At 66.8% G+C, this 15,688-nt stretch overlaps 5 protein-coding genes across 7 annotated transcripts; 3 read left to right on the plus strand and 2 right to left on the minus strand.

Annotated features, from left to right (window-relative positions):
- The first annotated feature begins 239 nt into the window (after window positions 1-239).
- On the plus strand, window positions 240-3,510 carry MAX (MYC associated factor X). Of its 2 annotated transcripts, none has more exons than NM_001396666.1 (5): window positions 240-357; window positions 495-521; window positions 2,053-2,160; window positions 2,405-2,528; window positions 2,626-3,501. In NM_001396666.1, the coding sequence occupies exons 1-5, from the start codon at window positions 322-324 to the stop codon at window positions 2,811-2,813; spliced, it is 483 nt and encodes a 160-aa protein (NP_001383595.1). In that variant the 5' UTR covers window positions 240-321; the 3' UTR covers window positions 2,814-3,501. The 2 variants fall into 2 exon arrangements, with proteins under 2 accessions (NP_001383595.1, XP_015141577.1); XM_015286091.4 differs by having other exon boundaries at window positions 264-357; window positions 2,399-2,528; window positions 2,626-3,510.
- Window positions 3,500-7,168, minus strand: FNTB (farnesyltransferase, CAAX box, beta). Its single transcript, NM_001396665.1, has 12 exons — window positions 7,049-7,168; window positions 6,232-6,296; window positions 6,085-6,157; window positions 5,828-5,919; window positions 5,202-5,348; window positions 5,014-5,097; window positions 4,841-4,927; window positions 4,637-4,766; window positions 4,413-4,545; window positions 4,095-4,206; window positions 3,894-4,008; window positions 3,500-3,806 (listed from the first exon to the last, which is right to left on the minus strand). Exons 1-12 carry the CDS (start codon window positions 7,145-7,147, stop codon window positions 3,705-3,707), a joined length of 1,239 nt encoding a protein of 412 aa, NP_001383594.1. The 5' UTR covers window positions 7,148-7,168; the 3' UTR covers window positions 3,500-3,704.
- Window positions 7,169-8,350: 1,182 nt separating this feature from the next.
- On the plus strand, window positions 8,351-10,639 carry RAB15 (RAB15, member RAS oncogene family). 2 transcript variants are annotated; one of them, XM_025151198.3, is made up of 7 exons: window positions 8,351-8,494; window positions 9,231-9,291; window positions 9,395-9,455; window positions 9,559-9,636; window positions 9,733-9,822; window positions 10,164-10,229; window positions 10,294-10,639. In XM_025151198.3, exons 1-7 carry the CDS (start codon window positions 8,371-8,373, stop codon window positions 10,447-10,449), a joined length of 636 nt encoding a protein of 211 aa, XP_025006966.1. In that variant the 5' UTR covers window positions 8,351-8,370; the 3' UTR covers window positions 10,450-10,639. The 2 variants fall into 2 exon arrangements, with proteins under 2 accessions (XP_025006966.1, XP_046798137.1); XM_046942181.1 differs by lacking the exon at window positions 8,351-8,494 and adding an exon at window positions 8,604-8,804.
- Window positions 10,640-11,759: 1,120 nt separating this feature from the next.
- Window positions 11,760-12,566, plus strand: GPX2 (glutathione peroxidase 2). Its single transcript, NM_001277854.3, has 2 exons — window positions 11,760-12,000; window positions 12,072-12,566. Exons 1-2 carry the CDS (start codon window positions 11,776-11,778, stop codon window positions 12,420-12,422), a joined length of 576 nt encoding a protein of 191 aa, NP_001264783.2. The 5' UTR covers window positions 11,760-11,775; the 3' UTR covers window positions 12,423-12,566.
- Window positions 12,567-12,976: 410 nt separating this feature from the next.
- Window positions 12,977-14,714, minus strand: CHURC1 (churchill domain containing 1). The gene is made up of 4 exons (NM_204709.2): window positions 14,670-14,714; window positions 14,453-14,588; window positions 13,685-13,755; window positions 12,977-13,229 (listed from the first exon to the last, which is right to left on the minus strand). Exons 1-4 carry the CDS (start codon window positions 14,706-14,708, stop codon window positions 13,137-13,139), a joined length of 339 nt encoding a protein of 112 aa, NP_990040.1. The 5' UTR covers window positions 14,709-14,714; the 3' UTR covers window positions 12,977-13,136.
- Between the last annotated feature and the right edge of the window lie 974 nt (window positions 14,715-15,688).

The following is a 15,688-nucleotide window of genomic DNA, read 5'->3' on the forward strand; positions in this document are numbered from 1 at the left end:
CGCCTTCACTGCCGCCGTTCCTTCGCGCCGCTTTCGACGCCCCTCCGTGAGGGAGAGGGCAGCGGCACTTCCGGCCGCCGGCGGGACTTCCGGCCACCTGACCGCTGGGGGACTACAGCTCCCGGCATGCGATGCGCGGGGGGCGCGGTGCACGCCGGGAGCTATAGTCCGCTGCGTGCCCCCACCCGCGCAGCCTCGCCGGCCGCGGACTCGCCGCCCCACAATGCCCCGCGCTCAGGCAGGCGGCCGGGCAGGGCGGGCGCATGCGCGCTGCGCGCTGTTGTTGTGGCGGCGCGGCCCGCTGCTCCCTGGCCGGCAGCGATGAGCGACAACGATGACATCGAGGTGGAGAGCGACGTGAGTCCGCCCACCCCCCCGCTCCCCCCCTCCCCCCGGCGCCCCGATGTGGGCAGCGAGGGGGTAACGCTCGGTTTGTCCCCTCTTCCTCCTCCTCCCCTCCGCCCTTCCATGCTTCCTCCTCCCGGGGCCCGCAGGAGGAGCAGCCCCGCTTCCAGTCCGCGGTACGTCGGGGGGGGCCCTGTGGTAAGGGGGGGCGGGGGGGGGCTGTGGGGTTCTGTCCCCGGGGGTAGCACTGGCTGGGGGTGCGCTGTGTCATGAGGGGGTCCTATTTGAGGCGGGGGGGGGCACTTGTGTGGGGTTTTTTGGTGGGGGGGGGCAGCTGTGGGGGGGGCGGCTGTGGAAACCGGGAAGGGGGGGGGGTCTGAGGGGGGTCAGTGTGATGGAGGGGGGTCTATAGGGTCCTGTTTGGGGAGGGGGGGATGCGTCTTTGGAATGGTTTGGGGGAGGGGTGTTGTGGGGAGGCCTATAGGGTTTTGTTGTGGGGGGGAGGGAGGGTTGGAGGGGGTTGTGGTGATGGGAGAGCTCTGTCCGGGGGGGGATAATTGTGGGGTTGTGTTTGGGGGGGGGGGGGGCTGCGTGTCATTGGGGTGGGTGGGGTCAGCTGTGGGGTCCTGTTTGGGGGGGAACACCTGTGGGGTGTGTGTTTGGGAGGGCTGCATGGGGAAGGGGGGGGAGCTCTGGTTGGGGGGGTGGGATGGGGGATTGTGGTGATGGGAGGGCTCTGGGGGGAACGCTTGTGGGGTTCTGTTCTGGGGGGGTATGTCGTGATGGAGGACCTATGGGGTCGAGTTGGGGGGGAAGACCTGTGGGATGTGTGTTTGAGGGGGCTTTGTGTAAGGGGGGGTATCTATGGGGCTCTGTTAGGGTGTGGGATGTGTCTCTGGGGGGGCTCTGTGTCATGGGGGGTACCTACGGGGCTCTGTTAGGGTGGGGGTCTCTGTTTGGAGGGAAATAGGGGGGCTGTGGTGATGGGACTCTCACAGGGATGCTTCTTTGGGGTTGTGGATTTTGGGGGGAGGTGGACAGCTGTGGCACTGTTTTGGGGGGGTGAGGTTGTGTTTGGGGTGCGTCTGGGAGGCTGTGCTGATAAGAGGGTACTCTGTCTTTGGGGAGGGGTCGGACAGACACAGTTGGGTTTGGTTTGGGAGGTCAGAACAGACACCTGTGGGGCCGTGTTATGGAAGTGGCTTTACTTTGGGGGGGTGATGACACCTGTGGGGCTATGTTTAGGGGTTGTCTGAGGGGAGGGTTGTGGCATTGAATAGGGGTTGTCAGGTGGGGGGAGCAGGGGGACTGTGCCTGCTTTATGGGGAAGACGCAATGACTTTGTGTGGTTGGGGGGCACGGCTGGGGGGAGGGTGTCTCTTTTGGAGTCAGGACAAAGCGTGGGGCTGCCTCTTTCCAGAAGGATACCTTGGGGAGTGGGGGGGACGGACAGGGACACACACACGTGGGGCTGTGCCCTTTGGGTAGATGCAGAGGCAGTGCTGTGTGCTACGGGGGCTGTGATGCATTCTGGGGGGGGCGTGAAGCTGCTTTCCCCACCCCCACCTCTCATCTGGGCCCAGCCCCAATTCAGCCGCAGCAGGAAGCTGCGCCGTGGGGAAACCGAAAGCACCGTGACCCCCCCGCCCCCCTCTGTATGTATGTGTGTGTGTGTGTGTGTGTGGGTGCATGTGCCCCCCCCTGCAGGCAGACAAACGAGCCCACCACAACGCCCTGGAGCGCAAACGGCGGGACCACATCAAGGACAGCTTCCACAGCCTGCGTGACTCCGTGCCCTCCCTGCAGGGCGAGAAGGTGAGGTTGTGGAGCGCGGCGGCACGCCCCACGGGGACCTTTCTGACTTCCCCCTCCTGCAGTGCTTCCTCCTCCTGCATACACGTTGCCCAGCTCTGAGGTTCTGCTGGTGGAAACCCAGCGGTGCAGTCGGTCCGTGGGTCCCCGCCACGGTGCCACGCACATCCACGTCGGGGGGGCCCTCCGCCCCACGGCAGGGCTGAGGTCTTTATCTGGCCCGTGCCTTTTCCCACTATTGCCACAGGCATCCCGGGCCCAAATCCTGGACAAAGCCACAGAGTACATCCAGTACATGCGCCGGAAAAACCACACGCACCAGCAGGACATCGACGACCTCAAGCGGCAGAACGCGCTGCTGGAGCAGCAAGGTGAGCTTCTCCCCCCCCCCTCCCTCCACCCCCAGGAAGGGGATACAAAGGCCGTGCCCCTCCCCACCCTGGCCTGTGACACCCCCCTGCCTTGCAGTGCGAGCCCTGGAGAAGGCGCGCTCGAGCGCCCAGCTGCAGGCCAACTACCCAGCAGCGGACAGCAGCCTCTACACCAACCCCAAGGGCAGCACCATCTCCGCTTTCGACGGCGGCTCCGACTCCAGCTCCGACTCGGAGCCCGACGAGCCACAGAGCAGGAAGAAGCTGCGCATGGAGGCCAGCTAGGCCCCCCCACACCTGCCCCCTGGCCCCCTAAGGACTCGCCCTTCTCTCCTCAAGGCTCTGGGGCTGCACCCTTGCAGCCCCCCGTGCCGGAATCTGGGGGGGGGGGCCTGGGGGACCCTGACTGCGCAGAGATGCCCCCAACATCCCCCCTTTCCCCTCCCCCCTTCCCCCCCCCACGCCGCTAGCGAGCCTCTCTCTGCGCCCCCTCCCCCCCCCCCCCCCCCCTTTCGATTTTATATGAGCATTTCTATTTATACCCAGGGACCACTGCAGCCCTGAGCTGAGCACGAGGCTGTGCAGGAGGCGGGCATCCCCCTCCCCCGGCCCCCATTGCCCACCTGTGGGCACCCCCAGGGGGTGAGCACAGGGCGGGGGGGTCTCGCTATTTATTTCCTGCGTGTGCAAGGCACCCCCCTGCCCTCCATGGCATGGAGCTGCAGGGCTCGGGCTGGGTGGTCTGCGTGTGCGTCCTGCCCTCTGTCCCGCCCCCCCCAAAACACAAACACCAGAAGCCCCCTCCCCACGTTTGTGGCATTTCCCCACCTCTCCTCTCCCTGTAGGTGACCCCATTTTAACGCCGTTCATTCCATGGATCTAAAGTATGTTGTACATACTGCTCAGAGTTGTCTTGCAAGTTAAGGCTTCCCTTTACTATAAGACTTATAAATAATAAAAAGGAAAAAAAACCCAAAACTTATTTTTTATCCTTCCCCATGGTAACTGTGTTTTCTTGGGTTCGGGGAGGGGGCAGCAGGGCTGGGAACCTTCCCGTGCTCCTTACTCACCCTGAGGGCAGGTGGCAGCTCTGCTTTATGGCCCCCCGGCTCCTTTTTGGTATGGCTAGCACCCTGAGGGCCTCACTCTGCCCGGATGGGGGTGGAGCTCAGACCCCTACCCTGCAGCCTCCAGGCTGGGCACAGGCTGCTGCAAGAAGTGCATCACCGCCTTCACCACTTTTTCCGGCACAATGTTGTAGACTGGATGCGTGGGCCGCTGCCAGAGTGAAGGACAAAGCACTTTGAGCCTGAAAAAGCCCCGAAGTGGGAGTCCCCGATCTCCTCCCACCCCCCCCCAACCTACCAGGCGGTTTTCGGGGATGCCCAGGACCAACTCGTGGTGCAGATCTCCACTGCCAAAGTGCTGGGCAATGGCCAACCCGCTCAGGCAGTAGCAGGTGTGGTAGAAGTCCCGTGACCTGGGGCAGGATGGGGGGGACACGCTGAGCAGAGAGGCCCGGGGGTGCGTTACCCCCCTCCCCCAAACAACCATTTTGGTACTCACTTTCCTGGCTTGTCCAGCAGCCCCCCAGCTGGGCACTGGCAGCACAGCAGGATGTACTCCTGCAGAGCCGACTGGTCGAACATCCAGTGTGACATGCTGAGTGCCGTGTCACCTGCACAGGGCAAGGGGGGGGGGCAAAGAGGGTCTGTTAAACACCCCGAGACCAGCCCGGGGAAGCCTCTTTCTACCCAAAGCTCCCGCTGCACCCTGCAGGGCTATGCCACGCTTTGTTTCCTTGCTCAAGCTCATTCATTCCCCTTCCCCTTCCGCAAACAGACGCTCCTTGGAGGCAGACGAACCCGATCTCCCCCCACTCACCCTGCGCGTGAAGGGCACGGTGCAGCAGGGGCAGCAGCCCCGCCTGCCAGAAGGAGTAGCAGCCATCCACCAGCTTGTTGCAGCGGCCCTGGAAACCGCCCTCGAAGTGCATCTGCCGCCCGGTCACCCAATGCTGCATGGGACAGCAGGTTTCAACACCAGGAGTGGCTTTCACCACCAGGACCGGGGACCCCCCCAGCACCGTGGCGCCCCGTGACACCCACCAGCAAGCTGCGCAGGTTCAGCAGATGCTCCTTCTTCAGGATGACCAGAGCTGCCAGCCCGCAGAACGTGTACCCACCGTGAGCCTCCATGCCCGGCACCCCGCCGATACCACCCTCCCAGTTCTGGCACCTGCATGAGGACAGTGCTAAAGGACGGTGACAGAAGGGCCACCAACCCTGCGCCCCCTCCGGGCCAGCACTCACCTGGCAATCCACTCGGCCGTCCCGGTGAACAGCGCGGGTGTGAGGATGTTGGTCAGCGATGCCACTGCAGCAGCACAGTAGGCGCTCCTGGGGGAGAAGGGGGGGGATGTCCCTCCTCTGTGCACAGCCCCGGGGAGGGCTGCGTAGGGTCACAGAGGGGACAGCTCACCCACCTGACGTCCACCTCACCACCCACATGCATCAGGAAGGAGCCATCGGGCTGCTTCAGCGTGTGCAGGTACTCCAGCAGCTTCTGCCTGTGGAAGGATGCGGGTGTGTGGGGCAGCATGGAGCTACAACCCCCCCCTGCCCCCCGCCACCCCAGACACCCCAACCACAGCCCCACACCACCCTCCTGTACCTATCGATGACGTTATATGCCTCTTCTGTGCCGATGATGCAGAGCGCGTTGACAGCGGCATAGGTGGGGGCGAGGTGGGGGTGCTGGCCCGGGCCCCCCCCAAAGCCACCCTGGGGACTCTGGCAGCAGCTCAGGAACTGGCAGACACTGCAGGGATAAGGGGGACAGCTGGCGACAGGGCCCAGGGAAGGACACTGTGGCGGGGTGGGCAGGAGGATGGGGCTCCCAGGGTGGCACCGAGCCTTCCCTTAGCACGTCCCATAGCAGCAAAGGGTTCCAGCCCCATCACAGCGTCCCCAGGTGTTTCCAGGGGGATTCCCACCTTGGTGATGTGTCCCGACCACCCTGGGGAGCCCCCCGCCCTAGGAGGTGGATGCTGACTCCTGTATCTCCTCCACCTCCCTCTGTCACGAGATGCTGGCCGGCAAGAATAGGCAGCATTGAGGGCTCCACAGGACACAAAGCACCGTTGTGCTGGCGCCAGGGACACGGGGACGGCGGGAGGTGGCCCCAGAGGACAGGGCAGCGGGCACCTCTGGGAGCGGGCGCACCCACGCTGTGCAGCTCTGGCATGGCTCACGGGGTGCAGACCCCTCGGTGCCCCCCGGGGCCGGGGGAGGACTTACTCAGAGGCGACCGACTGGGGAATGGGCTCCTCCAGCAGCTCCAGGCTGTGCAGGATCCAGTAGCAGAGCCAGGGGCGGCTGGCATCCAGACACTACAGGGACAGGGGGGACACGAGGGGCTACAGGCACTCTGGAAAGGGCAAATCACGAATCCACCGCCCTGGGGCACCCCGTGGCACAGGAGCAGCCTCCAGGGCAGGGAGAACTCGGTGACAATTGAAGGGTTCACCAGGGAGCCCTGGGGCTGTGCTCAGTACCTCATACGCTTCGCCCAGCTGCCGGAGGCCTCTCTTCAGGTAGTGGAAGTGCTTCTCCCGCTGCAGGACAAACCTGCAAGGCAGCAGGTAGGGCTCAGCAGAGCCCCAGCCCAGAGCCTGCTGTGGGAGCGCTCGCAGGGGACTTACTGCACGGCGTGGTGGTTCGTCTTGTAGGCGTCAAACACTTCCTGCACAATGTCCTCCACTTTGCTCTGTGGCACAAGAAGGAGAGCACGCAGTCAGGGCCAGGAGCTGCCACGCCATGCAACCTCCTTTAGGTCTAAGGTTAAAGCTTTCAGACCCCTCCCTGTCCCATCCGAGCACCCCAGGGGCCGAGGGAGCTGATTCAAGAAGCGCAGCTGGGCCTTCCTACCCCCACAGTTAAGCAAGGCACCCTGGCAGGGGCAGCCCTGGAGCCGGAGCAGGGGAATTCACCCCCTCACTGCTTCCCACCCGGCCCCATGGCACTCTCTGACCCCGGCACTCTCAGATCCCAGCCCCACAGCGTCCTCCAACCACCGCCTCTCAGACTTCAGTCCTTCAGACTTTGGCCCTCTCAGACCTCACTCTCGGCCCCTGCCCCTCACACCCCAGCTCCGTGGCTCCCTCACATCCCCGTGCTCTGCAAGCTCTCAGTCTTAGGCCCCTTCATATCTCAGCCCCACAGCCCCCTCAGCCCCTGGCCCCACAGATCCCAGCCCCACAGCTCCCTCAGCCCCCTCAGCCCCACAGATCCCGGCCCCACAGCCCCCTCAGCCCCCGGCCCCACAGATCCCAGCCCCACAGCCCCCAGTACCTCAGCCCCCAGGCCCAAGGCCCCCTCCGATCCCGGTCCCATAAGCACCTCCACACCCCAACCCCTCAGACCCCCGGGCCCCTCACGCCGCAGCACCTCAGCCCCGGCCGTACGGCCTCTCAGACCCCAATCCCTCACGCCCCGACCCCACAGCCTGTCTCCCCGCACCTGCTCGGCGGAGGTGTGCGTCCTCACTCCGTCCTCCCGCAGCCGCCGCCGCCCGCCGGGGCCGTGCGGACCGGGGCCGTGCGGGCAGGCCCCCGCCATGCTGCTGCCGGCCGGGCCGACGGCGGCCGGGCGGGGACATAAAACCACGCCCCTTTCGCGTTGCCCACGCCCGCCTGCCGTTGGCCACGCCCTTCTGCCGTTGGCCACGCCCACTCCGCTCCAAGCCCCGCCCACCCCGGGCCAGGCGGCGGCGCGCGGTCACGTGGCTCCGTGTCGCAGTGTGGCCGCCGTGTCCCCTCGTGGCGCTGCGACGCCCGGGCCGCGCGGGCAGACCCCCAACCCTGGGGGCGTCCCCACCCCGTCACCCCCTCGGCGCGGCCTCCCGGTGGCCTGGGGACGCCCCCCCGTTGTCCTCGCCGACGTCCTGCGGTGTGTCCCCTCCTGTCACCCGCGTCCCCCGCCCCATACCCCCCGCCGCACCCTCCCAGTGACCCGGGATGCCCCCCAGTGTCCCCTCCGGGGTCGCCCGGTGCGCCCCTCCGCTGTCCCCCGCTGCGTCCCCGGCTGCTGCCCGCACCCCCTGCCCCAAAACCCGACCCCCTCCTCGTCCCACACCCCGCAGCCCCTCCCCGTGACGCACGACATCCCCTGGCGACCCCATCGGCGCCCTCCGGCGCACCCCGGTGCGTCCCCACGCTGCCCCCTGCTGACCCCCAGTGCACCCCCGGCTGCCTGCTGCCGTCCCACCCGTGTCCCGTGGGTCCAAACCTGCGTGTGCGTGCCCCCCTGGCGCCCCCCTAACGCGCTGCTGCACCCCCGTGGTTCCCCCGCAGTGCCGTGGCTGCATCTCCAGGTGCCCCGCGGTGCATCTCCGCTCCATTCGCCCCAGCGCTGCCTCTCGGCGCCCCGGGACGTCTCACGCTGTCCCTATCGGTGTCCCCCATTGCATCCCTGTCTGTCCCTCTCCGTGTCCTCATCCGTCCCTCACATCCCCTGCTCCGAACTCCCGACTCCTCATCGTGTCCCCCACCCCCCCCCCGGGTATCCCCACGACGCCTCCCGAAGACCCGGACGCACCTCCCGGCGTCCTACCGCGCAGCCCCGGCTGCCCCCTGCTCTGTCCCTTACACCCCCCTCTCCAAAACCGCGTGTGCCTCCGCCTCGCACCCCCACGGCGCGTCCCTCATTGCCTCCCCCCCACCCCCACCCCCATCCCCATCCCTCCCGCCTCTCCCTCCCGGTACCCGGCGCATCCCCGCGCCCCGCCCCGGTGCCATCCCGCAGGATCCCCGCCCCCGGCCCGGCGGCGGCGCCAGGCCGCCATGGCCAAGCAGTACGACGTGCTGTTCCGCCTGCTGCTGCTCGGCGACTCGGGCGTGGGCAAGACGTGCCTGCTGTGCCGCTTCACCGACAGCGAGTTCCACCCGGCGCACATCTCCACCATCGGTACCCGCAGCGGGGATGCGCGGAGCCGGGGGGTGGGAGCTGCGGAAGACGGGAAACCGGGCGGGTAGCGGGAGCTGGGAGCAGTGGGAAAGCGGGGGTAGAGGGGGGGGGGTGGGAGCAGAGCGAAAGCGAAGGCGAAGGGAGCTGGGAATAGCGGGGGAACCTGGAAAGAGAGGGTACCGGGAGCATCGCGGCACCGGGAAACGGGGAGCGCCGGGAAACCGGGGGCGCCGAGAGCCGGGAGCGATGGGAGAACGGGAAACCGGGAGCGACGGGCGGTGGGAAAATGGGAAACCGGGAGCACCGGGAGGTGGGCGAAGCAGGAAGAGGGGAAAGCGGGGGCTGGGAGCGCCGGGGGACCTGGAAAGTGGGGGAGCGGGAGCCGGGAGAATTGGGAAGGCGGGGAGGTGGAAGCTATGGGGAAACGGGAAACCGGGAGCGCCGGCAGCATCGCGGCACCGGGAAGCAGCGGGGGAGCGGGGGGCGCCGGGAGCCACAGCGATGGGGACGGGGAGCAGCGGGGAGCCGCGGCGCTGGGAGCATCGGAGGGCAGCGGGAGGAGCTGCGCCGGGGCGCGGTGTGGCACAGCACAGCCTGCTGTGGGCCGGGAGGGCTGAAAAGGGCTGCGGGGGGGGGGCGTCCCCGGTCCCGGCTGAATGTAGGGAGGGGGCACGGAACGGTCCCACCCCCAGGAGAAAAAAAATCGCGATGGTAAAGCCGCCCTCCTCCCATCCAGGGGTGGACTTCAAGATGAAGACGATCGAGGTGGATGGCATCAAGGTGCGCATCCAGATCTGGTGAGTGCCTGGGGGGGCCGCGCCCCGCGGCGCCCCCCCTCGGGGTTCAGCTGAGGCATGGGGTGAGGAATGACCCCCCCCCCCTCCCCCGACCCCCCCCCAGGGACACGGCAGGGCAGGAGCGGTACCAGACCATCACCAAGCAGTACTACCGGCGGGCACAGGTAATAGGGGGCACGAGGGGGAGAAACTGAGGCACGGGGAGGTCAAAGTGCTGCCTTCCCCCCCCCCCCCCCCCCCCCCTCCTCCCTGGTGCCTTTCCTGCAGGGCATCTTCCTGGTGTATGACATCAGCAGTGAGCGCTCCTACCAGCACATCGTCAAGTGGGCCAGCGACGTGGACGAGGTGGGGGCTCGGAGGGGGGGTCCCCCTCGTTTCTAGGTGAGGTGAGAGGTGCTGATGTTGCTCCCTCCGCCCCCCACGCCCCCTCCCTTTGCTCAGTATGCACCCGACGGCGTCCAGAAGATCCTCATCGGGAACAAAGCGGACGAGGAGCACAAGAGGCAAGTGGCCAAAGAGCAAGGGCTGCAGGTGAGCTGGGGGGGTGGCACCCCCTGCGTGGCCAGGGCCCCCCCCAGGGCACCAGGACCCCCCCCCAGAGCCTCCTGCACCCCGAGCATCCCCCTGTGCTCCCCCCAGCGTCACCCAAGATCTCCCTCCGAATGCAACCCCCCACCTCAGCCTGCCCTAAAATGCCCTGTGCCCCCCGCCCCAATGCATGGCCAGAGCGTGCACCCCATGGGACTGTCCGTCTGCCCCAGTGCTGGGAGCAGAAGGGCCGGGGGGGGGGGGGGATATGATGGTGAGAAATGGGGGGGGTGACCCCCTCACCCCAAAATCCCATCGGCACCGCCGAGCCCTTTGCCTCGCAGCTTGCCCGGGAGTACGGGATGGACTTCTATGAGACCAGTGCCTGCAGCAACCTGAACATAAAGGAGGTGTGTGGGGCCGAAGGGGGGTGCCTCCCACCCCGTGCCAAAGGCTGACCCCATTTCCCCGCAGTCCTTCACCCGGCTGACGGAGCTGGTGCTGCAGGCGCACCGCAAGGAGCTGGAGGGGCTGCGCACTGCCACGGCCCCCCCCGAGCTGGCCCAGCTGGAGGAGGATGAGCAGCAGACCCCGGGGGGGCACGACAACCCCAAAAACTGCTGGTGTTGAAGCCTGGCCTCCCTCAGCCCTGCTACAGAGGGGGCATGGTGGGGGGACACGAGGAACGGGGACTTACCCCCACTCCACCGCAGCCCCTTGGTGTTTGGGGGGAGTGGGGGGTCCCAGGCACTGTTTGCACACCCCGCACCCCTGTTTTGCACACTGTTTCCGTAATAAAGGAGATACTGGAGCCCCCTCACCGGGAGCGGTGTCACCCGGCGGTGCCACCCTGGCGTCCCCGGCACTGCGGCAACCCGAGCAGCGATGAATAATGGAGGGGAACCGCCAGTGTCCCCTTTCCCAGGGTGGGGACAAGGGAACAGGGCCACGGGCACTGGGATGGGTGGGCGATGGGATGGTGGTGGGCATCAGGGAGCGGGGGGCACTGGGACACGTTGGTATCAGGGTGGCAGCGAGCACACGGTTGGGGTGTGGTGGGCATGGGGATGGTTGGGCGTTGGGTTGCTTATTGGGATGGGTGGGCGTTAGGATGGTGATAGCACGTGTAGACATTGGGATTACGGTGGGCACTGGGATGGGACGACATTAGAAGGGTGGCGGGCACTGGGATGGATGCGCAGTGGGGTGGTGGCGGGGACCTGGTTGGTTGGGCATTAGGATGCTGTTGCTTACTGAAACTGATGGACACCAGAATGGCGATGAGTGCTGAGATGTGTGAGCATCGGGATGGTGGTTGGCAGTGGGATGGGGGGACACGGGGACGGTGGTGGGCACTGGGATGGGTTGGCAACAGAACGATGGCGGCCACTGGGACGTGTGGTTGTTAGGGTGGTTATGGGCACCGGGACGGGTGTGTTTTAGGACACCGTCACTCTCTGGGATGAGCGGGCGTTGGGATTATGGCGGGCGCTGGGACAAGCCGACATCAGAACAGCGGTGGCCATGGGCATTAGGATGGCCACGGGCAATGGGGCAGCATCGGACATCGGGATGGTCACAGTGATGGCCATCGGGACGCGCAGGCAGCAGGATTATGGCTGTCACTGGGATGGCGACGGGCACTGGGACGTGTGGGCATGGGGGTGGAGGTGGGCACAGGGATGGGCGCGCACCGGGACGACGTGAGGGCACACACAGCCAGCGCCCTCCACCCGCCCACCCCCCGGCTGCTTCCAGCTCCACGCTGTGGCAGCCACATCAATAATTGAGGCCGGCGGCGCTGCCCTGGCCTTCCCCCGCCCCGTCCCTGGGCAGGTGCCAGCAGGTGGGCCGGCTCTGCTTTCCACCCAGTCGCGGCGTGGACGCTGTCACGTGGATGCGAGGCAGCCTTTAAGGCGGGCAGGCGGGCGGCAGAGCACACCGTCGCCCGCAGCCATGAGCGTCCCCATCGCCAAGTCCTTCTACGACCTCAGTGCCACCTCCTTGCAGGGGGAGAAGGTGGACTTCAACGTCTTCCGCGGGCGGGTGGTCCTCATCGAGAACGTGGCGTCGCTCTGAGGCACCACGGTGAGGGATTACACCCAGCTCAACCAGCTGCAGGCACGCTACCCACGGCGGCTGGTGGTGCTGGGCTTCCCCTGCAACCAGTTCGGCTACCAGGTAAAGCCACGGGAACTAAAGGGGATGTGGGGTGGTGGGCGACACGGCTCAGCCCCTCCTACCCTTGCCAGGAGAACGGCACCAACGAGGAGATCCTCAACTGCCTCAAGCACGTGCGGCCGGGGGGCGGCTTCGAGCCCAACTTCACCCTGTTCCAGAAGTGCCAGGTGAACGGGAAGGACACCCACCCCGTCTTCGCCTACCTGAAGGCCCACCTGCCCGCCCCCGTGGACGAGGCAGACCACCTGATGGCCGAACCCCGCTTCCTGGTGTGGAGCCCTGTGAGGCGCTCCGACATCTCCTGGAACTTTGAGAAGTTCCTGGTGGGGCCCGAGGGGGAACCTTTCCGCCGCTACAGCCCTCGCCTGCCCACCGCCCAGATAGAGCCTGACATCCAGCGCCTCCTCAAGCTGGCCAAGTAGGGCCGTATCCCCCCCCCCAGATAGCCCCCGCCCTCTGCCGGGTGATGGCCCTCTCCGAAACCCCCGTGGGGAGGGGGCCTGATGGGGTGGAGGGCTGGGGCCGCTGGGATGGGGCCGGCGGCAATAAATGAGCCGGAGGCAGCACCCGAGCCCTCTGTCTGCGCCCCCCTCCTTCCTGGCTTCTGAGACACCGAGCACATGGGATGCAGGAAGTGGCCGCGTGGGATGGAACGGTGCCAGGCATGGTGGCAGCCCCATGGCAGGGAGGGAATGAGGGAGGGGGAGAGGTGGAAGCAATTTCTGCAACCTCACAGTGACGGTGTGCCACCCTGCCCTGCCCTGCCCTGCCCACGACAGGAATGAGTGCCCCCAAGCGGGGCACAGTGGGCACGGTGAGGCGACAGCCCTAGAAGGGGGAAGGGGAAATGCTTCAGGTGGGGGGGGGGGTTGGGAGCAGAGTAAACACTGGGAGGTGGGGCACAGGGGGATGACATCACCCCCAGCCCCTGTTCCCGCTGTAGGGGTGGAGGAGGGGGGGAACAAACACAGAGTGCCGCCGTACGCAGCTCTGGGCTGTACCAGATTCACCTTTATTGCTCACGCTCCTCGGGGTTCCAACAGGCTGGGCCCCCCCTTTCCTTTCTTCAGCACAAAGGAGACTCAGGTCAGGGCTGAATCCGTCCCCCACACCCCCCCCAGGGTTACAAACTGCCTTCAGAAGAGTGGGGTCATCTGGCGCGGGTCGTCAGGCAGGATGCTGACCGAGTCCTCGGCGCGGCCGCACAGCAGGCACAGCATGGTGTACTCCTGGAGCAGAACACGGTGCAGGAAGGGGGCTCAGGCCACGCTATCCCCTCCCTCCACCACCAAAGGAAACCTGAGCTGGGGCCGACACCTGATCCCCGATTGCAATCAGATCGCAGGGGATTGCATTTCACACCCCCCCCCCCCCAGCACCCTGTCCACCACTGGCTGCCCGGAGCCCATTTTCCAGTGCTTTGCTGCTGAATGGGCAGTGAGCCAGGGAAGAGGGATGGGGAGTGCGGGGTGGCCGCTTCCATGTGTGCCACGGAGCTCCTGAGCTGAGCACCTGTGACACTGGGACCAGCGCCAGCGCTGCAGCTCGCCCCGACCTGCTGCTCACCTCCAGCTCCCTCCAGTGGCTGTGAGGGCAGGTGGGCACTAGCAAGGCTGAGGGCACCCCCAGAGCTGGGGAGAGACCGCACGGCACAGCAGAACCCCCTGACCCCTGGAGGGTGTACCTGGTAGTCGTCCACCACGCTGAAGGTGTACTCATGGCGAGCAATCAGGTGGTGGCAGTTCTTGCACAGGTCTGCAGAGGAGACCAGGTAAGGGCCTTCAGGGACAGGGATGTGCCCATTCCAGCCCCGGCACAGTGCTCACTGGGGACCCTCACCTTCACCCCTGAACCCACCTCAGCCCCTACGTGGGGCTACGCCCCCACCCTGGGGTGCTGAGCCCCCTGATCCCCAGGTTAGGTCTCAAAGCACCAACCCAACGCCCCCCCCCAACACCTCAGTGGGCAATCACCCCCACAAAGCCCCAAACCCTCAATACCCCCCCCCAACGGCTCCAGACTCCCCCCAGTTACCCCCTTAAGCCGCCAGACTCCCAACAGCCCCCCCGAGCCCAATACCCAAACGCTCCCCCCACAGCCCCTAACACCCCCCACGCACACCCCCATCAACCCCCCTCTTTACAGCACCAAACCCCACCAACTACCCCCCTTCAGACACCACACCTGAGCCAGAGATCCCCCTCCCAGAGCCCCACACCCCTAAACGCTCCCCAAACCCCCACAACACCCCCTCACACACAAGGCAAACCCACCCTAAAGCACCAGACCCACAACGCCCCCCCTCCCAAACTCAGATCCCACAACACCCCCCCACCCCCAGAAACCCACCGGACCCCCCAAACACCCCCCAGGAGCCCCATACCCCCCTCCCAGACGCCCAGACACCCTCAGAGCCCCACACACCAGGCCGCCCCCCCCCTCTCCTGCTCACGGTCGTAGGTGATGATCTCATCGTCGCCGTGCAGGCCCGCGGCGCGGTTGCCCAGCAGCACGAAGTCCCGGCGGCCGCATCGCGCGCACCCCACGAAGTTGAGCAGGAAGGAGCCGCCCTCCAGGCAGGTGGTGCCCTACGAGGGGACACCGCACGGCTCGCCACCGGGCTTCGGTGCTCCCCGGTACCCCCCCCGGCCCGGCCGCGGCCTACCGACCCGCTCGGGGTACTCCGTGCCCACACAGCCCCCGCACATCTCGCCGCTTCTCGCGAGACTTCCGCCGCTCAGCGGGGGGCGGGGCTTTGCGCTGGAGGGGGCGTGGCTAATGTTGGCCACGCCCCCTCCCCGAGCGCGCGGGGCTGAGTGGGGGCAGCCCGGGTTAGTTGGGGGGTAACGGGGGGGGCCGCTCGGAGCTCCGGGCTGCCGTTAGGGGCAGGCGGCACTACGGGGCTCGTGGGACTGGTTGGGCTCAGCCAGCACCCAGCGGGGCGCTCAGGAGCAGCTGGGGGCACCCGGGAATAATTTAAGGGGCGCCCAAGGCCATTGGGGGGGGCATCCGGCTTTAAGTGAGGGGGTTTCTAGGGCTAATTAGGGGCCCCTAGGGGTAATTAGGGGCCCCCAGCGCTAAGTACGGGCACCCAGCACTCACCTGGGGGAACCTAAGGCCAATGCGGGTCACCCAGCGCTAAGTGGGGAGTCCCCCACGGTTCACTGGGGTCACCCAGGACGAAGTGGGGTCACCCGGCACCGAATGGGGGCACCCAGCGCTGCCGAGGATACCGGGGGGCAGCCCCAGCTGAGGGGTTCGCCTAAGATCACGAGGGGCACCCGGCACGACTTAGGAGCACCCAGTGCTAAGTGAGGGGGTGACCAATGCCCCCGGGTTGGGGGGACCCATCGCTAACTGGGGGGAGCCATAGGATTCACTGGGACTCCCCGGCTGTATCGGGGAGGGGGGGGTGGGTGACGAGGGCCAAGTGGGGGCAGCCAGCGCTAAGCGGGGGGCGCACAGAGCTATTGGGGGCTCACCTAGCCCTAACCGGGGGGCACCTAGCACCGCCCGGGGTCACCCGTCCCTAACCGGAATGCTCCTCGCCCCCCTTCATCCCCTCCCTCCCCGCCCCGCTCCTCCCTCCCGGCGCTCCCGGTACCGGCGGCGCTGGCCGGGGGGGGCCGCTGTGCTGCATTGCGGGGCGGCACCGCGTCCCCGCCCGCCTCCGCCCGGCCCTGGGGGG

The sequence above is a fragment of the Gallus gallus genome, chromosome 5, assembly GCF_016699485.2.
Source record: "Gallus gallus isolate bGalGal1 chromosome 5, bGalGal1.mat.broiler.GRCg7b, whole genome shotgun sequence".
NCBI lineage: Eukaryota > Metazoa > Chordata > Aves > Galliformes > Phasianidae > Gallus > Gallus gallus.

Bases quoted from the DNA above. Each gene is read 5' to 3' on its own strand.
- MAX (XM_015286091.4), top strand. From the start codon at position 322: ATGAGCGACAACGATGACATCGAGGTGGAGAGCGAC. The intron at 2,161-2,398 runs GTGAGGTTGTGG...TTCCCACTATTG, and splicing joins CCTCCCTGCAGGGCGAGAAG to CCACAGGCATCCCGGGCCCA. The intron at 2,529-2,625 runs GTGAGCTTCTCC...CCTGCCTTGCAG, and splicing joins CGCGCTGCTGGAGCAGCAAG to TGCGAGCCCTGGAGAAGGCG.
- FNTB (NM_001396665.1), bottom strand. From the start codon at position 7,147: ATGGCGGGGGCCTGCCCGCACGGCCCCGGTCCGCACGGCCCCGGCGGG. The intron at 6,158-6,231 runs GTAAGTCCCCTG...GCTGCCTTGCAG, and splicing joins ACGAACCACCACGCCGTGCA to GTTTGTCCTGCAGCGGGAGA. The intron at 4,928-5,013 runs GTGGGTGAGCTG...CTTCTCCCCCAG, and splicing joins GGTGGTGAGGTGGACGTCAG to GAGCGCCTACTGTGCTGCTG.
- RAB15 (XM_025151198.3), top strand. From the start codon at position 8,371: ATGGCCAAGCAGTACGACGTGCTGTTCCGCCTGCTGCTGCTCGGCGAC. The intron at 8,495-9,230 runs GTACCCGCAGCG...CCTCCCATCCAG, and splicing joins GGCGCACATCTCCACCATCG to GGGTGGACTTCAAGATGAAG. The intron at 10,230-10,293 runs GTGTGTGGGGCC...ATTTCCCCGCAG, and splicing joins GCAACCTGAACATAAAGGAG to TCCTTCACCCGGCTGACGGA.
- CHURC1 (NM_204709.2), bottom strand. From the start codon at position 14,708: ATGTGCGGGGGCTGTGTGGGCACGGAGTACCCCGAGCGG. The intron at 14,589-14,669 runs GTCGGTAGGCCG...GTCCCCTCGTAG, and splicing joins GCACGGAGTACCCCGAGCGG to GGCACCACCTGCCTGGAGGG. The intron at 13,756-14,452 runs GTGAGCAGGAGA...TCTCCTCTGCAG, and splicing joins TGAGATCATCACCTACGACC to ACCTGTGCAAGAACTGCCAC.